The 22,110-nt window shown below is 44.8% G+C and overlaps 1 protein-coding gene across 2 annotated transcripts in view; it reads left to right on the top strand.

Annotated features, from left to right (window-relative positions):
- The window catches only part of FECH (ferrochelatase), a 33,069-nt gene extending 28,156 nt beyond the window's left edge, over positions 1 to 4,913 (top strand). For both annotated transcript variants that reach the window (XM_070420358.1, XM_070420357.1), the window contains exons 9-11: positions 281 to 445; positions 3,056 to 3,115; positions 3,596 to 4,913. In XM_070420358.1, the coding sequence (XP_070276459.1) occupies positions 281 to 445; positions 3,056 to 3,115; positions 3,596 to 3,730 (360 nt within the window). In that variant the 3' untranslated portion in view covers positions 3,731 to 4,913. The remainder of the gene's footprint in view (positions 1 to 280; positions 446 to 3,055; positions 3,116 to 3,595) is intronic.
- The last annotated feature ends 17,197 nt before the right edge of the window (positions 4,914 to 22,110 follow it).

The following is a 22,110-nucleotide window of genomic DNA, read 5'->3' as shown; positions in this document are numbered from 1 at the left end:
CAGAAAGAACTCTGCCCGCCAGTCTGATGGGAGGGGAAATCGAATGACTAGCTGAGTTCCAGTGACTCACTGTATTATTTCCAGTTGTAGTGACAGAACTGGTATTTATAGCCTGCCAGTTTCTAGAAGGATTCCAGCTTCAATGTGGAAATACCAAAACCCATTAAAGCAGGTGGAAAGCACAGCCCTTGCTCTCAAGGAAGGTGTGTGTGCCTGGGCAGTGCGGGGCCCGACAGCGGGAGAAGTGGGGCCATTGGGCACGCATCCTCCTTTCTCCTAGGTTGGTCCGATGCCCTGGCTGGGTCCTCAGACAGACGAGACCATCAGAGGGCTTTGCGAGCGGGGGTGGAAGAATATCCTCCTGGTTCCCATTGCGTTCACCAGCGATCACATTGAAACACTGTATGAACTGGACATCGAGTACTCTCAAGTTCTAGCTAACGAGGTAACGCTGCGTCTGCCTTATTAATCCCACTGCGATTGGTTTTAAAGGGAAACTGTCTGTCGGGATCTAATTGTGTCATTCAAAAATACTGCGTGGTGTATGTGTGTGCAGGTACTCTGTCCTCCTTGCTCTGAATAATACTTAATCTGAGCAAGAAATCTGACCACATTCAGTCAGTCCCACTTCCGCGGTGGGGAAGCACTTTTGTGCCGTTCTGAGACTGGGCCCATTGTGGCCAGTGTCACTGTGTTTAATTTGGGTATTGTACCACTTGAAAGTAATAAACACTACATTTCCTTAAGAAAAAATAATTGCACTTCTCACCAATCTGGAGGAAAAAGATTTTATTGTTATGTAATTCCTTTTCTTCACTTACTAGTGTCCCTTGGGTTTCGGAGGCATAGAAGAGCCGTCGTCATTTAGGAAAAGAGCATGTAATTTTCTCGACCCCCTTTTTTTATGCACTTAATTAGCTGTTTACTCCTGTGTTGCTATCAATCTGATTATTGAAATAACAAATACTATGCTTAGTGTCTTGTAATGTAAGATGGATGTGAATTGTTGTTCAGAGTGGAGAAAAACTATGGCTCACCATCTCACGGCTCCTGAGGGTCGGCCTGAAACCTGAGTCCAGTTTATAGCATTGTTTCTGTGGGAATTGTGGAGTCGCTGGGACCAAGAAGCCCTCCCCCCATCTTCTGCCAGAACTCCTGTCCCTGGTCATCCAGTGTGATTGATGGAGGCCTGGCCTCGAAGGATCCTTCACCCTCTCTGGGACGGGGTGGCAGGTGCAGGGCCGGGTGGAGAGTGGGTTGGAGGCGAGCCTCAGCCAGTACCCAACCCCACAGGTTTTTGTGTACATGCAGGCCATCAATCAAGTGCTGATGAAGTTAGAGGGTGCCTAAATTACGTGTCAGTAGTTCTGATAAAGAATTTATGGGGACGTTGTAATTGGCTAAAATGAGGTTTCAGGGCTGTCCATGGATTTCATTTAATGATGCCTTCTGTATGCCACCATGACCTAGGCTAACTGTGAGCTTGCTGAAAAGACTTAAGTGCAGCGTGTACTTTTTTGTTTGTATTGAATGGTAACTCACATTCATTCATTTTACTAAACTGAGGTCATTCCTTAGTAAACACATCTTAGAAATCCATGGATTATTAGTGACCAGTAAATTAGTCCATAGAGAATAAAGACAACCATCTAGCTACAGTTTATTTTATTATTTTGATGGGAGAATATACTGTTTAAAACAACTAACTTTTCTTTAAAAAGTAGTTTGAATTTTTTCCTCAAATAGAAATAACTTTACTGCTTTTTGATAATAAAAATAATAGAGCTCAGACAGTTGAGAGAAGTATAACATTGAGAGTAGAACTCACTCAGAATCCTACCCTTCAAGCATAATATGTTAATTCTTTGGTAAAAATCAGACCCCTTTTTCCTCTATATGTGTGTGTGTATATTTTAATTAAAATGTTATTCTTCTACATGTTTAACAAAATGGCATTTTATACCTAATATTTTGTAGACTTTTTAAAAAAAAATATTGTGGACCCATATCAATAAATAATTATATCTAAGTAATCATTTTTAACAAATTCTTAATTAGTATACATTAAAGATGTTTCTAATTTTTTACCGTCATATACTGCTCTGTGATGAACATTTCCTTTTTTCTTTTTCCCATTATTTTCTGAGGATACATTCCTAGAAATGGAATGTAAATGTTGACATATTTTACCTCATTTCCCTACAGAAATGTGTCCTTTAATGCTCCCATCAGCAGTGTCTGAGACACTTGGCCACCTCTGGTTACCCTGCTGGTACTGGCTTCTCCATGAAGTTTTAGACTACAGTCTCTTGTTGAGAACTGTGTGTTTGCTGAACCTCAGCATTTCCCCATACCAGTCTTCTGATATTAGTGCTGACTCAAAAGATAAAGCCATCAGCATTTTGGAAAGGGAAAGAGAAGATCCTAACTACCTGAATAAATAATAATGAGATATTTTTCACTTATTTAGGGGATAATTAACTAGATATTTTTGGAGAGGAGAGCAGGGATGGCACTGAAACAATGCTCAGATTTTTATTTTAGGTTTTTAAAATGTAAGGGTATAAAATCCCAACTCTAAATTGGATCCCATCTAGGTTCAATTTCATTAAATTAATTTACCTCTTTTGACACTTGGAATCAAAACAGGTATAAAAATATACTTATGTCAACATTCTGCTTAGGTAGAGTCTATAAAGGTGTGCATTAGAAAGATACAATTAAAAAAAGAGTGGTAAGCAGACTAAAATTACTTGGGAATTCTATCAAATACACCCTCAAAAATGGTTTGGAAACAAAGCACCTATGGGAAGGTGCTGGGTAGGGGGAGGAATAGAAATTGAAGAGCCATTTTATGATAATGGTTGAAAATCAGCATATGGCATGGTCCTGTGAATGTTTCATTTCTGAGCAATGTTAGAATTCTTTTGAAGTAAGACTTTGAATTGTGTGTGCGTGCGTGCGTGTGTTCCGTAGCAGTCAGTTTCTTTAAAAAAAACCCACAAAGAAAATAAAACGTGTATGTGTTTTTCCTCCCTTTTCTCATTTGATTCAGTGTGGAGTTGAAAACATCAGAAGATCCGAGTCTCTTAATGGAAATCCATTGTTCTCTGAGGTATCTCTGGAGTTACAAACCTTTTAGTAGAACATATCAGAGAGTAATCCTCTGAGAAACTCGCTCAGAATATTGGTTTTTCTCACATATTAGAACATTTTGAGGTCCAATTAATTACAAAAATAAAATCGAAATCCTTATTCTCTCACTCCTTTTTCCTTTAGATAGCCCCCATTTCCTGACTTCTATCCACCTACCACTGTCTGATTTAAAATCTGCCTTTCAGAGACCAACGAGGTTTAGCGGGCGGGGGAAGAGGATTTCACTCTCTAAAGTCTCTATTTTAAGTTTTCTCCAAGCTGAGGATGCTTGGGAGAGAAAGATATTATAGAATGTGGTTCAAAGGGTTCATAATTCAGATTAAAAGAAACCCCAAGCCATAGTGATTATCAGGACAGATGGGAGAGGAAATGCATGGATGGGGGAGACAGCAGACTTTTTGTTCTGATGAATCTTTGCCTCTTGTCACCCGCCTTGCAGGCCCTGGCCGATTTGGTGCACTCACACATCCAATCAAACGAGCTGTGCTCCAAGCAGCTGGTTCTGAGCTGCCCGCTCTGCGTAAATCCTGTCTGCAGGGAGACTAAATCCTTCTTCACCAACCAGCAGCTGTGACACCCGCCAGAGGACCCCGTGGGATTAGGCAGATGCCAACCTGCAGATACCTCCGACTCGGAGGACGCATTTAGAGCCTGAGGAAGGAGGCCACATTAGAGCACGTGCAGCCTTTGGGCACACATCGTGTGATTTCTTGAGGAACGACTCTGAAATCCTGATTGAGGGTTTTCTACTTTATATGCCAATGTAGTAAACACATATTAGTAAACAAAAGTTTCTCATTTGGAATGGCCACTATGCTATTTAAACACTGAATTTTAAAAATGTATCTTATGAGAGGCACACATATTTTAAATATAGATTTTGGTTTTATTGCCCCAAAAAAACCTGCAAGGGGACGGAGAGTCCCGGCTGTGGGCTGTCAGTGTGAATGAGGTCTGCTTACAGGTCTCATGCATATAGTTGTTTTTGTTTGTTTGTTTTTAAGTGAACATAGTTGAGCAAATGCAATATAATTTGAAAAAGAAATGTTACCTAATCTTTCCTAGGCCCATGGGTTACAGAATGCTGGTGAGGCTGGTGAGGGCCGCTTTTGCCAGTGCTGTGACCTTCCATGGTCATTTGGTTCTAGTGTGTGAACCTCTCTTTCCTCACCATCAAACCAAATCAAGGCAGACTCCAAAAGTGCTCTGAGATTCCGAGGCACACAAGACTAATAAGCGTGTGAAAATCGAGCCTCTGTCATCGGTGGCTGGAGGGAATCTGTGCCGTGGGAACGGGGCTCCCGCTGCCTCTTGTCTCCGAGGACTCGATGCCGGGCAACGCTGGTGGTGCCATTCACTGTTCAAGCTCCTCCCAGGACCGGTTTACCTTTCCCTCAACCATCTTCTTTATCTTGGTTGACTGTCTCCTTTCTGCACATTGTTTGAAGAATTATTTTTATAAAGTTAACTGTGTTTTGTAACCTTGAATTTTCTTAATTTACGATTTTAATTACAAAATTATATTACATGCAATAGGAAATTTGAAAAGTAGAGAAAAGAAAAATAACCACTCTAATGCAACAGCTAGTACATCATATTATCATTCATGTCATTCTTTTCCTGTGGGTGTTTTTAAGGCCATTGTAACCTTGAATTTGAGTGAAAAGTTCTAAAAATGTAGAAATAATATAGGATCAGAGTCTGATCTTCTGTGCTTGGATTTGAATGGATTAAAAAAGTCTCTGATAGATCCATAATGAATTTGTAATGATTACTTTGTCTTTCCTCATTGTCCTAAAACTTTGTTCTTCAAAAGAGCATTGCTTTGATTTTGTAAAAATCCTGTTCATGAAGTGGAAGTATTAATGGAATCATAGATCTTCTATATTCAGGATTTACTATATTAATCAATATTATGACATTATTAAGGTTTTAACCAGTTTGATTCATGCTCTCTGTTAAATCAAAACTAATCCAAATTAGTTAACAATCAAAATTATTGAATAGGGACTTAAATGCTTGTCCACTCTAGTTCATAGTTTGCTCACACTGATAATGGCTCTGAAATTTAAGTAGCATCTATATTTTTTTCAAATTGGTTTTGCTACTCATAGATTGCGTTTCTAGAGAAAGTACAAGGTAGTTCTTTAGAATTTTCCTCATCTGTTTCCATCAGCTTTTTGGGGAGTAGATTCAATGCAGACTTTGAGTGGCTGTCCCACATGAATTGAATTCTCTGGGTTAGTGGCCTGGTGCTGAGGGCAGGTTATACTTGTGGCCATTCTCCCCCCTTCAGGACATTTCCTGAGGGCTTACCTCACTTGGACTGCTTTAGAGTCAAATATATTATTATAGAGATGTTATAGAAAACTCCAATTAAGAGCTCTTGAGAGAGTACCTGAGTTCCCTCATTTGCTAAGGAAGCTTCCAAATTACCCTTGAGCTATCTGTAGTAATATCATTGATTCTGAGTTGGGACCTGACTGGCCTTTGTAGCAAGAGGCTAAGGGGGATTTATTGGGATAACTGTCCAGGCATTAGTTCTAAGAAGTGTTACTTTTCACTTATTGACCAAAGATGGGTAAGGGTCATACGTGAGGGTAGCATTTGGTAGGACAAACTCAGCAATTGTTCTTTTTAAAATATATATATTTTTATTGATTTCAGAGAGGAAGGAAGAAGGAGAGAGAGAGATAGAAGTGGAAACATCAATGTTGAGAGAGAATCATTGATTGGCTGCCTCCTGCACGCCCCACACTGGGGATTGAGCCTGCAACCCGGGCATATGCCCTTGACTGGAATCAGACCCAGAGACCCTTCAGTCTGCAGGCCAACACTCTATCCACTGACCCAAACTGGCTAGGGCAGCAACTGTTCTTTTTAGAGCTAATAGGCTTTGAGAATTGTTATCCTGTTTGTCAACTTTGAAATAAAAATGTTTGTCCTGGTAATTAGCGATGCACTGTTGGCAGTTTCTTCAAGCTGCACTTAGGTGGAGACCTGGCTTTAATTGATGGACCAACTTGTACAGAAAACCTGCAGGAGCTGTGATGATGAGGCAGTTTAGCTTGCCAGGGTTACGGAAGGCCCAGCCATGTGTACAGCACAGAAAGAAGGAATCTTCTGAAGAATATGCAGTCTGGAACTACTTACCTTTTTAAAATTAAAAGAAATGTCAACACTCAAAATTTGCTTCATATCGGGAGAAATGAAACTTGTTAAAAAGCCCTTTAAAGGTGTATCGGTGACATGTTATGCTGACTGAATAGTCAAAATCCAGGACTTTTCCTTGGAGTACACATCCTTGCTCAAGTAATCCCATGCACAGAGTATAACCTTCCTTCAGGATTCTTACACATCTTTCCTTCTGGCTGAAATTATTCAGACAATGATGGCTACGTAGGTATGCAGAGAAAGTGGGCTTTCTGTCATTTACCTGTTTAGCTGCTCTGTAAAAATAGATATTTTTTCCTTGAGGAAAATACACTGACTTGATGTGTCTCAGAATGAAAGTAATTGCATCCCACCACCCTCAGCTAATCTATTCTCGTCAATTGGGTATTTTATTCAAGAAACCCTAACTTAAGGTATGCAAGAGAGTGTTTGCTCAATTTGATGCCGCTGTTTATCCAAAACATACTATTACACCAGGAGAGTGAGCCCACACCACTGAGTAGGGCGGCAGGAAGACCACACCCTCTTGAGCCTAGGTAAGCGCGTGGGTCTGCAGACCTTGGAAATCTTCTGTGTTTGCTTGTCCATGGGGATGGGGTAGGGGTAAGGGGACAACTTGTGTAGCTGTAGCTGGAGGGAAGAATTTAGAGCTGACAACCTTAAGGAAAAACATCTGTGTGCATGCACATGCATGTGCGCGTCTGTGTGTGTGTGCATGTGTGAGCACACAGTGCGTAAGCCTAGCCTGTGACCACGTCTCTGAGCTCTTCACCTTGCCTGAAAGACCCCTCTGTCAGAATCCTGATGGTGGCATTAGAAACAGGTTTCCCAACATTAGGTGGACATGGGAAATCCATTGAGGTGGCACAAGCTGAAAAAGAAAATTCTGAGTCGGCCCTAAAATTAGTGCCCTACATTAAAATCATTCAGGGTCTCAGTCTGACCAGCCATGTGGGCAATCCTCAGAGGAGGGCAAATGCTAATCATTTCTTTGATGATTCATAACAATTATAAAATTAAAACATTTTGTCAAGGTCATGCCCTAGAAAGGCTTTGCAAATATTATTCCAAGGAATTCCATTCTTAGTGCCCACTAATTGAGATCCCTATGGTACCGAGCTGGTGGTGGGTACCAGTGGGCGCTTGAGAAATGAGTTGATGCTGCCAGTATTTGCTGAATGGCACTGAGAGGTAATGAGAGATACCAGGTGGGACCGACCCTCGGTGGGATTCCCCGCCCCCCCCCCCCACCCCCGTGAGATGATTGGCCATGCTCTGGGAAGTGGGTGCCCTCTAGAAAACACAGCCGTAATATTGTAGGGCCCAGGAGAGGAAGAACTGTTGCTTTCACTGTGGGAATCGGATTAAGCCTTTCTACAGGGAAAAGGAAGTGGAAAACAAATGCACCCTGTGATAATCAGTTTCTTACAATAAATATGCTTTGATAGTGCTGGCTTAGTTGTTTTTAGCTGAAATCATTAGCTTCTATTTTTAGTATAACAACTACTGGCTAAATTAGTCTACAGTAAGCCATTAAGATGGATGTTGGAATTAAAAACATTTTTGGAAAAAAGCCTGGTTTGGGCCTTTGTTAGGAGCCCTTGGGCAGGAACTGGGTCCTGTGTGGGGCCTCTTGAATGCTGTCTCTGACCTTCAGGCATTTGGTCTGAGCAACCCGCCTCTGAAACGGGAGCCCACAGGCCAACTTTTCTCCTTCCAGTCCACCCGATGGGTTGAAGTTATACTTTCCTAACACGTTAAGAACGAATATCCCTAGCTGGTTTAGCTCGGAGGTAACCAATTGATGTATCTCTCTCACATTGATGTTTCTCTCTCTCTGTCTCTCCCTCTCCCTTCCACTCTCTCTAAAAAATCAATGAAACATATCCTCGAGTGAGGATTAACAACAACAACTAAAAAACCACACACACACACACACACACACACATAAAAACAAAATAAATTAATTTAAAAAAGAAATTACAGATTTTACCCTGAGAATTTATAAAGTGTTCTGTATTTCCATCTTTTCCTCATTTAAAAAATTATATATATAGGACACAATAGGCTGCACAAACCTACAAGCAGGGATATGCTGGATCATGAGAGTGAATTGTTAAATTTTCTGGTGTGAAACAGCATTCATTAAAAATTCTATAACTTGCAATTAAATTGTATTAAAAACAAAGGTAACATAAATTTCACCACTTTCCAATTACTTTACTATACTTTATCATCTTTGCTGTAGCGGTTACATATGTCTATTGGACCTATATGGTAGAAATCTATATATATGAAAGGCTAATATGCAAAGTGCTCCCTCAGGAGTTCGACCAGGAGACCAGGAGTTCAATCGCTCCCTATGACATTCACTGACCACCAGGGGGTGGCATGGAAAGAAGGAAGGCCCTGGCCAGCAGCTGGAAGGCCCCGATTGGCCCTGATCACTGGCCAGGCCTAGGGACCCTACCCGTGCACAAATTTCGTGCACCAGGCCTCTAGTACTATATAATGACCAGCTTCTGTGCCTCTTTCCAACTTTAGAGACATCCCATTGGTGGCTTGGAATCAGCTGTTATATTGTGGAATTCAGCAAATACTACAAATGAGTACTTGATTTGTTGCTTATCTAGACTTAAGAAAGTGATGGAAAAAATGTTAATAATGCAGATTAAATGTTGTGTCTGTAGACATTACATTATGAATTGCACTAAAACTAGAACCTTCCATTATTTGAAAACTATTATCTGACTTATCCAACTGAAGTTTCCACATACAAAGATGCTGTTTCACGTTTGCATTATCATTAATGTAAACATTGATATTAATGTAAACATTCATGTCAGTACTACATGGTTGATCGACTACAACATAGGCTGGCTACAGATTTGTTGGCTGTAAAAATCAACAAATCATTCTTTGAGAATCCAGTGACTACATGGAATTCATAGTAAAGAGCATTGTGCTTTATTATTATTTGCGAATTGCGTTTCCTACCTCTTTTATACGTAAAATTTATAGCAAACATACACCCACACATACATGCATTGGTGGTTTTCTCAGAGAGCCGGTTGGTGACCATTTCCCAGCACACCACTGCCTTACAGGGACCTTTTCTGGGATGATGGAAATGATATATGTGGACCGCACACTTGTATTGTTCTCCAGATTCATTATAGAGAGAGGGGCAGCTCTCTCTATACATCACTGTCTATTTAGAGTGGAAGCTACCCCACAGTGACTAGATATTTTAATCTTTTTAGTAAGATTCCAATTGTCTCCAACAAAACCCCATGGGCCTGCTGCACTAACAGAATCCCTGAGAAGAACCCTCAGATGGCGAAGGTCTGAAGAGCAGGTTTCCTCCCATTTCTCATCTCACGGGGCCCTGGAGCCTGTCAGCGAGGGCCCAGGCTCACGGGGACACGAGTCTCCCTCCGATGATCAGCTGTGGTTCTCTGGTCTCGCCGGGGTGGTTTCTTCCATCCGTGCCTCCTGTGGGCCAGACCTTAGGACACCCGTGACAGCCAGAGACTGAGGTGGAGCACAGTGCCCAGAGCGACCCAGCATCGGGGTGTCCTCACTGAACCCCGGGGCCCTCTCAGGCCTGCGTGGGCATCATACTCTCCCCACCGCTCCGGTTTCAGGGCTCCTACTGTCCCTGAAGCAGAGCGATCTTTTCCCTGGTCTGGGCTCTGCAGACGAGCAGTTTTCCATTGGTGTCTTTCTCATGTCAAGTCCTTGGCGGAAAGAAAACACACACAACCCAAAACTGTGTCAAACAGTGAATCCCAACCTCTTCCTCTGCCTCAGAATGTGACCAGAACAGAGGCGGCTCCTCTCTGCCGCCACTTCCTCGCTCAGACCCACCTGCGCCCCAGCTTGGCTGCCTCTCCGTGCTTCTGCGCTGCTTTCTTCCGATTGCAGACCCAGGTTATCCTTTGCCTCAATCCTTTGATCCTCAGGAGCTAGGGAAATCTTCAGGGCTTTATGCTGATCCCTCCGTATCCCCCAGGGCCAGGTACCCAGCGGAGCCGGCCTCACCTGCCTAAGAGCGGCATGTCTCACCCTGCCTTTGACTGCGGCTGAGCGAGCGAGGTAGCATTTCCAGGGTGTGTGGCAGCGCGGGTTACCAGTGCTTCTCAAAATAACTGAGCTGGACTTCCCCAGACCAAGGAGACAGGCTGCCCCTGCTTCTGCCTGTTATTTCCGTCCGTTAGCACCATCTGTGCCAGATTATCTCCTGATCAGGTTTCACTCTCAGCTGAGTCATCCACGAGCCAGTGCAGGAGGAGCAGAAGGGGTTCAGGGAGCCTCGGGAGGTGGCTCAGGGAGCCTCTGGAGGTGAGGGGGTTCAGGGAGCCTCTGGAAGGGTTCAGGGAGCCTCTGGAGGTGGCCCACGGGGGCCGGGAGCCAGAGAAGCGGCAAACTAGCCACCTCCCCCAGGGGTCAATCTCAGGGCCAAGGCCCTGGAGTTGTCTGACACGGACATGGCACTTACTTGGTGCCGAGCAGGGCATTCTTGTTCTAATCCTGGTTTGGGCCCATCAAGTTTAGAAAGCAAAGCACTAGGATCTAATGACTAGATGGTCTTTCTTTGGCTCTGAAGAGAACACAGCAAGAAGAAACATTTAAGTGGCCACAAGGAGGGTGAAGAGTAGGCAAATTGTCAAGGTGTGTAAATATTGAAACAGTTTTCTGCGTAATATGTTATCATTTTCAAACAAGATTCACGTCGTGCCTTAGTCTATGCAGGCATAGCCCTGCTTAAAGCTGGGGTCTGGAAAGATTGACCCTCATTTCAATATATGGATTTCTATTTCTGAGAGTATGCGGTGGTGTGCTGGTAACTGTTTAACAACTGGCTCTCTGGGGGAAAGGACCCTGATTTATAGCGTTTGCCGATTTCCATGGTATAAAGACTCTCACCATGGCAGATTCCAGGCTACCATGGTGGTGTCACTGATGGCAGAGCTGGGAAGAGACCCAATAGATGGCTTTCTGGAGCCAGTACAAGCAGCTTCATCACATTCCTGGCTCTTATGTCAGAGACTTTGCTTACCATGTATTCTCGAATGTTCTCTCCCCCAGTTCCTGTCCTGAGCAGAGCAGAATCCTGGAGAACCTAAGCACTCATGCGGGTGGGGAAAGCCAAAGAAAGAGCAAGGCCGATTGTTTTCAGAGCCTCGGGTGCAGCAATGGGAGCTGCAATCAGTGGACAGAGAGCGAGCGAGCTGGGAGCCAGCGCCTGTGAACGCAGCCAGGGCCAGCCCTTCTGCAGAGAGGCCTGCGTGCTGCCTGCTCCAGGGGAGGAGGGCTCTGGGTTCTTTGTACCATCCTCTCTAATTATTTTTGTATATTTGAAGATCTCCAGGATTCTAAAACCTCTGCTCTGTCCACTTGTAAAGGTTGCTGCGGGGATCAGCTAAGACAGTGCATAAAACCATGTTTTAGACAGAAAGGGCTTTGTATCTGTGATGGGCTGTTATTAAGCTAATTAACATCTAGGACTATTTGGACATCGTACCTACGTCAAAATTTTAAAAAATATCTGTCTTATAACAAATTATAAAAAATTAGAAAGTGAGACAAATGAATATAAGGGGAAAATCACCCATAATCTTATGATGCCCATAATCACTCATAATCTTATAATCGTGATGATGCTTGTCTCACACATTTTATGCATGTGCATAACATACTCTGAATTTATAAAAATATCCATATCATTCCTATTCTCAATACTCTAAATTGCTTGCTGAATATCTCGTGGGCATATTTTATTTGTCAATATATATTCTTTTACAGCATAGTTTTAAATGGCTGCACAATATTATATTTTATGGAGCTGTTGTAATTTGTTTACTCCTTTTGATTATTGGAACTTTCTATCATTTTCATTTTTTGCTTGTATTCGATAAACATCCTGTAGACAAAAAAAAAAATCTTTGAATGGCCCAGCTGGTGTGGCTCAGTGGTTGACTGTCGACCATAAACCAGGAGATCACAGTTTGATTCTTGGTCAGGGTACATGCCCGGGTTGTGGTATCGATCCCCAGTAGGGTGCATGCAGGAGGTAGCCGATCAATCATTCTTTCTCATTCTCTCCCATCATTAATGTTTCTCTCTCTCTCTCTCTCTCTCTTTCTCTCTCTCTCTCCCTCCTTCTCCCTTCCTCTCTCTGAAATCAATAAAAAATATATTTTAAAAAATCCTTGAACTTATCTTCCATCATTTCCATAAGAAACATTTTTAGAAGTGGATTTTCTGGATCAAAGGATATTTTTGCAGATTTTAAAAATAAGGATTATATGAGATCACATGCATAATTCATGTAGTACAGTGCTTGTGTGTGTGTGTGTGTTAAAGGTGCTGTATTACTTGTGTTATTCACTGGTTAGCAGACTGTTGCTATACTCTTCTCAGCGGTGGCTTTATTGGAGGTGCTGGAACTTTATGTGTTGTTTTTTCGGGGAGTATTATGAAGCAAGTGCGGTGGCAGAATGGATGTGATAGTAGAAGTTCAGAGCTCTCACAGAGCCTCTAGGAACCAGGGATCAATTCTCCGGTCCTGCCTTTTATGTTCCTTGTTGCTGTTTGCTTTTGGTCACTTGCCCTAAGTGGGCCATGGGTAGAGGGAGGAGAGCCAGACTATAAAGTTGTCAGTCCTGATTCATCAATAACTTTGCAGAGTTTGAATGTTGGGAGAAAGTTGAGTTTCAGGTGAAAACAGCCGGGGGATTATGTGTGGATTTCACTTACTCTTTATGGGTCTGCAGGCACCTGAGCACTTACTTGCCTGTGTGTCCCCCACATTCCCCTGTCCCTGCGTGGCTCTGAGCCGGCTCCCAGAGGGCAGAGCTGTCCATCAGAGCCAGGCAGGCCTCCAGCTCAGGTGACCACTGCATTTGCACAATTGTCCCTTTAAGAAAGGTCAGCGGGGAATGTGTTTCTTCCTGCTTCTACGCTCCTGAAGGTTTTCATGTCCACAGTAATCCACTGCAGGCCTGGGCCAAGGCCAAGTTGCCCATCAATATTTTAAAGTAGTGGTGTTATAAAATTTATGGAAGACGCACAAAAGACAATTCCCTGAAGTGACAAGCCTGCTGAGAAGGGATATTGGCTAAAAGAAGATTTCCCACTTTGAAACAGTGTGAGATCAAGTGCCAAGCTGGGGAGACCCTTTATGTGCATGGACTCGGAGCTCAGTGAAGAGACCATCCAACCTGGTTTCAAATCCCACCTACAATTGTTAATTTATTTGGTTATCTATTAACAGTCTCCTGGCAGCTTACTTTTATGTTTAAAATTAAGTGCTTGATTGATTATTTTCTAGGACAGTGATGGGATGTTGTTCTATACTTAAGCCAATCCATTAGTGGGCTCTCATTACTTCCTTTCTTGGTTCATTGTGCGTGTGCTCGCCTGTGGGCACCCACATGTGTGCCCCTGAAGGTGGGGGCAGTTGGAGGCTGGAGGAAAGGAGCCTTTATTCTGAAAGTGGAGGAAAGTTGGGCTTTTATATACATAGTCCTGAAACTACATTTCCGCAAGGATTTCCCGTCGTGTCCAAGGAGAGGGGGCTAATTCTCAGCACCATCCAAGCAGCGTCCCAGAGAATTTTCATTATGGTGATTTCACTTTGTCAAAAATCTTAGTATAAGCTTTTATTTTTAAAAACCTCTACTCTCCTCTTATCTGCTTTGGAGGTTTCTTCAAATATTTTTATTATTTCCAAGATTTGCTTCTGAGGATTGAGAGTCAATTTGAAAAAAGACTGGGCTTATTAAATATTGAATGGACACAAAGATAACATATATAAGGCAGAGAGAGCCTCCTGACTCTTGGGCTTGGGCAGGTTTTTCATTGTGCTGGTTGCTTATTTGTGGGTTGTCTAGGTGTGGCCTGAGGTGGCCTGACATCCCGGGCAGTTCACATCTGGCCACCCGGAGCAGGGCTCCTCGGAGCAGCATAAACAAAGCAGGATCTGACCTGTGTTCTACCTGGAAAAGGTTGGGAAAGCCTGGGACACAGAGTCTAGGATGACAATCAAAAGAACATCTGTGTCCACAGCACACAGCTTAAGAAGCAGACTGTCATTCCTTTGTTAACCTGCCTTCACCTGGGGTAGGTGGCCTTCCAATTTATAGACGAGAGGAGTAGGTACAGGGAAGGATGGTTCAGTCCATCAGCAGTGAAGTGAGGAGGAACATTCAGTCATGTCATTGGTGTGAGCTGTCCCAGAGCTGGCTTGTAAGGAAGGCCAGCTCCTCTGTCCTTCGTCTCATAACCCAAGAGTTCAACAGGCAATGCATACCATGGACCATGCTTCATGTAAGAGGCATGTTTCTAAACATTTCCATGGAAACAGAAGTTTTGTAAGTCTAATGACATTTAACACACATGTGGGAGGGATGGGGACATAAAGGAAACCTTCACTGAGGGTAAGAGCCCTTCTCCCACACACTCCCGCCCTGCTCATTTGTCAGGCCTGGTTTTTGACTTCAGGCCAGAACACGTCTGGTTTCATTTACCAAGTCTTACTAAGAGAAAGAAATGGGATCCCTTAGGCAAAAGGCAGATGGGATAGCAGTCCAGAACAAACCCCTGGAAGCTTGATTACGATGGTAAAAGAGCATGAAGATGGCGGGTTGAGGTCTGGGCTCGGGATTGGTGCTAACTTTGCAGGTGGCCTTCATGCTGTCATCCTTTCCAGAAGCGTGGAGGTTTCAGTTTCACAGAACCTACCGCTTCGGCCTCAGGCAAAAGGGTAGGTGAGGTGGCAGACAGATGGGCCGGCTCCCTCTGGACCCACACCATCCCAAAGGAACATGACTCTTCATTCCACCAGGTTTTGGTTTCTTAGGGCTGCTGGGACAAATCGCCACCCACTGGGTGGCTTAGAAATAAAGGAAATGTATCCTTTTACAATTCTGGAGGCCAGAAGTCCAACGTCAAGGTGTTGGCAGGGCCATGTTCCCTCTGAAGGTTCTGGGGGTGGATCTTCCCTACCACTTCCAGCTTCCGGTGGCTCCAGGTTCCATGGCTTGTGGCAGCATCACTCCCATCTCTCCTTCATTACGTGGGCTTTTCTACATCTGTGTCTTCTCCTCTTCTATCTCTTATTAGGACACTTGCCATTGGATTTAGGGCCCACACAGAAAATCCAGGATGATCTCACCTTGAGATTCTTCATTATATCTACAAAGACCCTTTTCCCAAAATTGGTCACATCCCCAGGTCCTGGAGGTTAGGGTGTGGACATATTTGGGGGCAGGGTGCACCATCCAACCCCTACACAACCCTTTTTTTCCTTTCCTAGAAACCACTCCACACACTCCTCAGGGTCTGGTAGGCTCACATCTCTCGCTTATGAGGCAGCATTGTGTGATCAGAGCATAGCCATGGGTCTCAGGGCTGAGGTGGTGGTTCTAAAAACAGGCCTGGAATCTGACAGAACCTGGAGCCAATCCTGGTTCCCAGTGTACCACCTGTGACATTAGGAGGGTGGCGTCTACCCACAACTTATTGTAAAGATGAACTGACATGACAGGTGAAAAGCAAATGCTCTGGACCAGAGCAGTCGCTGAGTGTGTAGCCATTATTATGGCTGGGAATGGAGAAACTTGGGCCTCTGTCCTGACCAGTCCCAACCAGCCATGTGACCTCTGGCGGTGCCACCGCTCTGAGCATCTCTGGATATGTAAAGAGGCACTGATCTCACAAACTGACTCCCAGCCTTTTCAGCCACAGTGGCCTTGTACCCTCAACCCGTGGAAACTATGCAGGACACTCGGAGGCTGTGCCAATTCTCACTTTGTTTTTAAAAATCCTCACCTGAGGATATGTTTTTATTGATTTGAAAGAGAGAGAAAGGGAGAGGGAGCGAGAAACATCGATGTGAGAGAAAAACACTGATTGGCTGACTCCTGCATGCCTTTTACTGGGGATCGAGCCAGCAAGCCTGGCAAGTGCCTTGACCCGGAATTGAGCTGGTGACCTTTTGGTGCATGGGAGCTACACCAGCCAACTGAGCCAAACTGGCCAGGGCACTTACACATGTGTTTTTTTTTTGTTTTGTTTTTTGTGTGTGTGTGTGTGTGTGTGTGTGTGTTTTAAAGAAATAATATCTAAAAATAAAAAGAAATTAAAAAAAGAATTAAAACTTCAATAGTCATGAAAAATGAGAGCATCTCTTACCCAGCTCCCTAACTATTTGAATAGTATTACTAATTAAATCAGAAATTAGCCTGTCCTCTGGCCGGGGGCATGTGTGCCAGGTATTAAGGACGGTTGAGGGGCAATCTGTGCAGTAGGGGAGGTGACATCTGTTCTGCAGGATGTGACCTGCTTTGTGGGGCCAACCTTTCACCTATTTGACAAGTCCTCATCTTTTTTTCTCAGCTGCCTGCTCCCCGGACTTTCAGCCTGCCTCTGAGGATGGTTCTAGTGACCACAGGGAAAGCACTAGGCCTTTGACAGGCCTCACATATCTGTCCGTGGCAGCCTCAGCCACTGGGCAAACCTTTGGAGAGGAAAATGCTTGATTTTCAAATGATGGCTTGGTATTGACCAGTGTGTGTGTGTGAGTGTGTGTGCTTGTGTGTGGACAGGGGATGGGGGGAGGAGGGGAGGAAACCAATGTATAAATCACATCTTGCAAATCCTTCCATTCTGGGCCGATTGTAAACTCATCGCTGTGCTTTCCTCGAGCTCTGATTTATGTATTGGGATCGTGGGGTTTGTGTCCCTTCTTCTGGCTGTAAGTTTGGATTTAGCAGGGCGCTCCATAAAAAATGCTTGATGATTTGCATGCTCCGGGCTGATTGAGTTGCATTCTTTATATGACCATTTTTAGATGGATTGTCGCTGTGGGCCTCTGTCCTTTTGTTTTCTGAGGTTCAGAGGTTACATCAAAAACCTCCCTGCCTGCTGCCTGATGCGACCTTTGAACTCCAAAGGGCACAAGATCATGAGGCCATAAAATCAGGCACAAACACTAAAGGTGTCATTCTGATTGTCCTCTGTGGACAGGAGTTTAGGGCTTGATCACATGACTCAGGGGAGAGGACATCCCGAGAGAGCAAAAAGCAGGGGACACCATGCATCTGAATCTCCATCCGTAGCCAGAAGAATATTAAAAAGCCTGGGGGTGGGGCGGGCATCTGCATTCTGCAAATTGCTAAGAATGTCAGCTGTATTTTTCTGCAGCCATTTCTGGTAGGACGGGCCTGGGAATGTCAAACATGCCGCATCTGGAGACCGATCAGGAGGAAGATGCTGTTTTTTATTGTGTCACCCTAATCAGGTTCATTTTGCCGTGTTCTGCCCACCCTGGCCAGCAGGGAGGCAGCAGGAAGTTGTCGGGAATAGGTCTAGCTGCTGGCACACGCTGTTCAAACTCTCAGGAAGGACAGCGGCCGAGATGAAATGTGAGAGCCAGGGCTGGCACAGCTTGGAAGAAAGAGCTCTAGATTAGCTGTTGTTTTTTTTTTAAAAGGGGAAGAAGCCCTGGCTCAGTGTCAAACCTCCCCAGAGTATGTGATCAGAAAAGGGAAAAATCTATTTGGAATAATGATCAAGGTCTCCTTGGTGGCCGGCTAGCATTTCAGGGCAAACCCAAACAAACATGCAGGGGACACGCAGCGGAGCCCTGCAGGGCCCAGGTTGAAAAGTGAAGGCGCAGGCTCCCGATCCTTGACATCAAATAAATTATCCAGAATATTCAAAAACCAGAAATGAGCTTCTCCTGATTCATGCAGAGGTTCCCAAGGTCTTTCAAAAATGCATGTGAGGAGCATTTGCATCCCCAGAGGCAGGGAAATTGCTCCACAGCAGCAGAAAGGAGTGGAGCCGAGCAGAAAGCCTATGGCTGCAAATAAGCTGCCATCGTGGAAAAAAACCCATGAAGGGATCAGGAGGAGGGGGAGGGGTCGCCCTTGGAGAGAGGTCAGGATTGCACCGAGAGGGAACCCAGCCCCATGACGAAGGGGACCCAGAGACGTCTGTCCCCAGATGTTATCTTATGCCTCAACCTATTGGAGGCAAGGGATGTTTTTAAAGAAGTGGGTGTGTAGAAATCTGAGCTCCCCCCTCAAGGTCAAGGAAAGGGGACACTCCTGACCTGAAAGTCCTGCTGGAGGCGATGGGTTTGAAGGCTGTAAAGGGCCAGGCAGGTATTTGAGAATTTTAGGCTAAAAACTCGGGAGTTGACTGTAGCTAAGGAATGAGAGGCCCAGGTAGAGATGGGGAGAGGGAGAATGAGGGGTTGGGGGCAGCCAGAGGGAAGTAGCTCTCACAAGGATGACTGGTTCTTCTCAAGCCGGGGAGGGATGAGATAGAACAGAGGAAGGACGCTTTCTCTGGAATGACTAGGTTTTATACTTACTCCGGGGCCTGGACATTTAGGGATTTGTTCCCCAGAAATGCTGAGCAACTGAAGCAAAACTCTTGTCTGTCTCTACCTGTTAGAGCAGCTATTTTGAAGGGAAAGCAGGGTTCAACTGTGAATTGACTGGGGAGTTCAAGTGCTTGACCAACCAGGGTCTTTGAAAGGTGGCATCTGCCCAGGAGAGCGCCCAGGTCTTCTGTCTTCTCTGATCAGCCGCCTTGTCTCCTGACACCTGCTCTATAGAGGTCGGAGGGTCTGCCTGGGTCCTTGCGCTTTCTTGGATTTGGATCAGGGACAATTTAAGCCCATGAGTTTCTCTGGTTCTCTTAATGGGAAAGAAGTCACCCTGTGGGGGAAGGAGACAAATCCCCAGGCTGGAGGACAGTAATGAACAGAGGACAATGTAGATTGAGGAGGGCTGCTGAGAGTAGGTTGGGGAGAGCCCTGAGAACACCTGGTGGGGCTGGTTTGGCTCAGTGGGAAAGGGAAGATGCTCCTTCAAGCCCCCACACTGCTCGTAACCCTGGTCTGTGGGCCTGCGGTGGGCTGCCTGCCCTTTCCACCTGTTTGAAGCCCACCTTTCCTCAAAAGACTAAGTTAAACCCCCCACCTCCAGGAAGTCTTCCTGGTTCAGATCTTTCCTTTGTGGTCACGTGGTGTACCATTTGTTCCGCACGTATTATACTTGGTTTTCTATTGTCAATCAAACATCCTGCTCATGTGTATATGTATTTATATATATATACTAGAGGCCTGATGCATGAAATTTGTGCAAGAGTAGGCCTTCCTTCTGGCACCCGGGACCCTCTGGCACCTGGGACCCAGGCTTCCCTTGGGCCACTTGTAGGCACCCGGGTCCTGGGTTTCCCATGCAGCCCCAGATTCATCTGGAAAGTTGTCCGGAAGGATGTCTGGAAAAACATCTGGTCTAATTAGCATAATATGCTTTTATTATATATATATGTACATCAACATCTGAACCCTTCCACAGCTTGACTTGAGACTCCTCCAGAGCAGAAACTTCATCTTTCCTCTCCTTCATCCCCCTCTAAAAGTACGATGTCTCGGTTAATTGATGTATTGAGTCTTGGGCCCAGCACACACCTTCCCTTGATGAACATTCATTTTATTAGAAGCTCAGTGGTAGAGCGATGATTAAAAATCCTCCCAGTTCCCAACTGCAATGCCCCATGAGTCCATGATATGTAGAATAGCCACATGAATGACAGTAGAGTCCTATGTCACTTCCACACAGTGGCACTCTCAGAGGGCTATGGACAAGAGTTCAGTTCTGATGGGTGTTTGGTGAGCCTGGTGGGGAACACAGGCTCTGAAACCTGAATCTCCCACCCTGAGAGATTCTGGTGTAAGTGGTCCAAGCTGTGACCTTGGCATAAGTATTCCTTACAAGCTCCCCAGGTGGCTCTATTGTGTAGCCAGGGTTTGAGATCACTGGTCTGTATGATGAAGGAAGACTGTCTCCTGACTCCTGGGTTTACCTGTTACACTTGCACAGATCAGCAGTCTCTGAATCTCAATTCCAATTAGTGGGAGAGGACATTTGATTGGCTAAGCTTGGGACCAGGTGTCCTCTTTGGTCCAATTAGCTATGACTGGGGGTAGGGGCTAGCAATGTCATGAACTACAAACCTGGCTATTGCTACTCCTTTCAATTTGGGGTATAATTCCCAAGAGTGGGAGGCTGTGAGCTGGGCAGACATCCCCAAAGGTGACTGGTACGACTCCTTGTGCCATTATGGTATCAAACTCTACTGCAATGGTTTGTTTTGTGGTCTGTGAGCTCTTTAAGGGCAGAGACTCATTTTGCGAGACCCCCTGTATTAATCATATTTTAAATTTCTATATTTTATGATACTAGCATCTTGGGACTTTGCAGACCTAGGGAGGGACTGCCCCCCCCTCCCCCAGGGTTAGCTGATTCCTGGAGACAATAAACAACTTGTTTGCAAGCCTGATTTTGATATGCAAACTAACCAATCCTGTATCCACACAACCCATTTCTCTTCTTTCATCAGGCTCCGGCAGTCCAGGACATTTTCCTCCTGCCCCTAACCCCCTGAGGGCCTGGTACTGGGCAACTGGATACCAGTCCTAGCGCCCAGAGCCTGCTGAAGTACTTCCAATGATACAATCCCAGGCTGCTTACCCCGCCTCTCCCATTCCTTCCTGTGAGATCAGCAATGCAGACTATGTCCACACGTTCCCCTTGTTCCTTCTACCTCCTGACTGAGCCTAGTGCTTTCCCGTGTGGCCCTGTGAGGAGTGGAATGCTGTGCCCCTCCTCTTAGAAACTGTACGTAACAAATTGTCTTTTCTTATAACAATCATGCAGAACACTTTAGATACCATTTTTAGCCCCAGAAGTTCCCCTTGTACCCCTTCTAAGTCCGAGATAACCACTATTCTGACTTCTGTAAGTTTTAGATGTTCTTGAACTTCATATAAATGGAACTTTTTAAAATATCTGGCTTCTTACACTCCTCATTATGTCTCTGAGATTCGTCCATGTTGCTGCATGTATCTGTAGCTTGTTCTTTTTTATTGCTGTGTAGTATTCCATCACATCAAGACGGACCCTCTAGGACCTGCTGATGGGGTGCAGCAAACTGTCTTTTCAGTGCCATTCATCTCCTGATCTGTTTGTTGGCCTTACCATACTAGAATCAAAACAACATCTCTTATGAATTTTATTTTTTTAAATATATTTTTTGATTTCAGAGAGGAAGGGAGAGGGAGAGAGAGAAACATCAATGATGAGAGAGAATCATTGATTGGTTGCCTCTTGCATGCCCCCCACTGGGGATCGAGCCCGCAATCCAGGCATGTGCCCTTGACTGAAATCGAACCCCAGACCCTTCAGTCCACAGGCCGACGCTCTATCCACTGAGCCAAACCAGCTAGGGCCTCTTATGCATTTTAAAGCACCCCAGCACTTGGCACAGTGCCAGTAGCATAGAAGGCAAATGATAAATATTTGCTGAATAAATTGAATAAATGGATGGATGGATGGATGGATGAGAAGACCCTTGAGCATGTAATGGGGGCCTGGGTGTGACGTTATATGCCTGATCTGGCCCTGGCTGATGGATGCTTGGGCCACTTCTCCCAAGTTCCTTCCTCTTGTCATAAGAAGAACCACAGGCAATTACAGTGGAATGACAGAATGGAGGGGCCAGATGACTCCCTGAAAAATAGCAATGAGACTGAAGTCCCAGGGCAGAAGGAAAGGAATGGTAGTGTCTGTAGGTGGAAATGATGCATTAGCGTGCTGTGACATTAGGTCACTGAGCCAGGCCTTTCTCTCCCCTTCTCCTCACATTCTCTTTCTGGGGCAAAATGTGCCTGGCACCAAGGAACTGTTGTCCCTT

This window comes from Myotis yumanensis, unplaced genomic scaffold (assembly GCF_028538775.1).
Source record: "Myotis yumanensis isolate MYYU_CA2020_CCGP unplaced genomic scaffold, mMyoYum1.0.hap1 SCAF_7, whole genome shotgun sequence".
NCBI classification, from domain to species: domain Eukaryota; kingdom Metazoa; phylum Chordata; class Mammalia; order Chiroptera; family Vespertilionidae; genus Myotis; species Myotis yumanensis.
The sequence above is the reverse complement of the archived record's forward strand: the minus strand, read 5'-3'. Positions and strand labels throughout refer to the sequence as shown.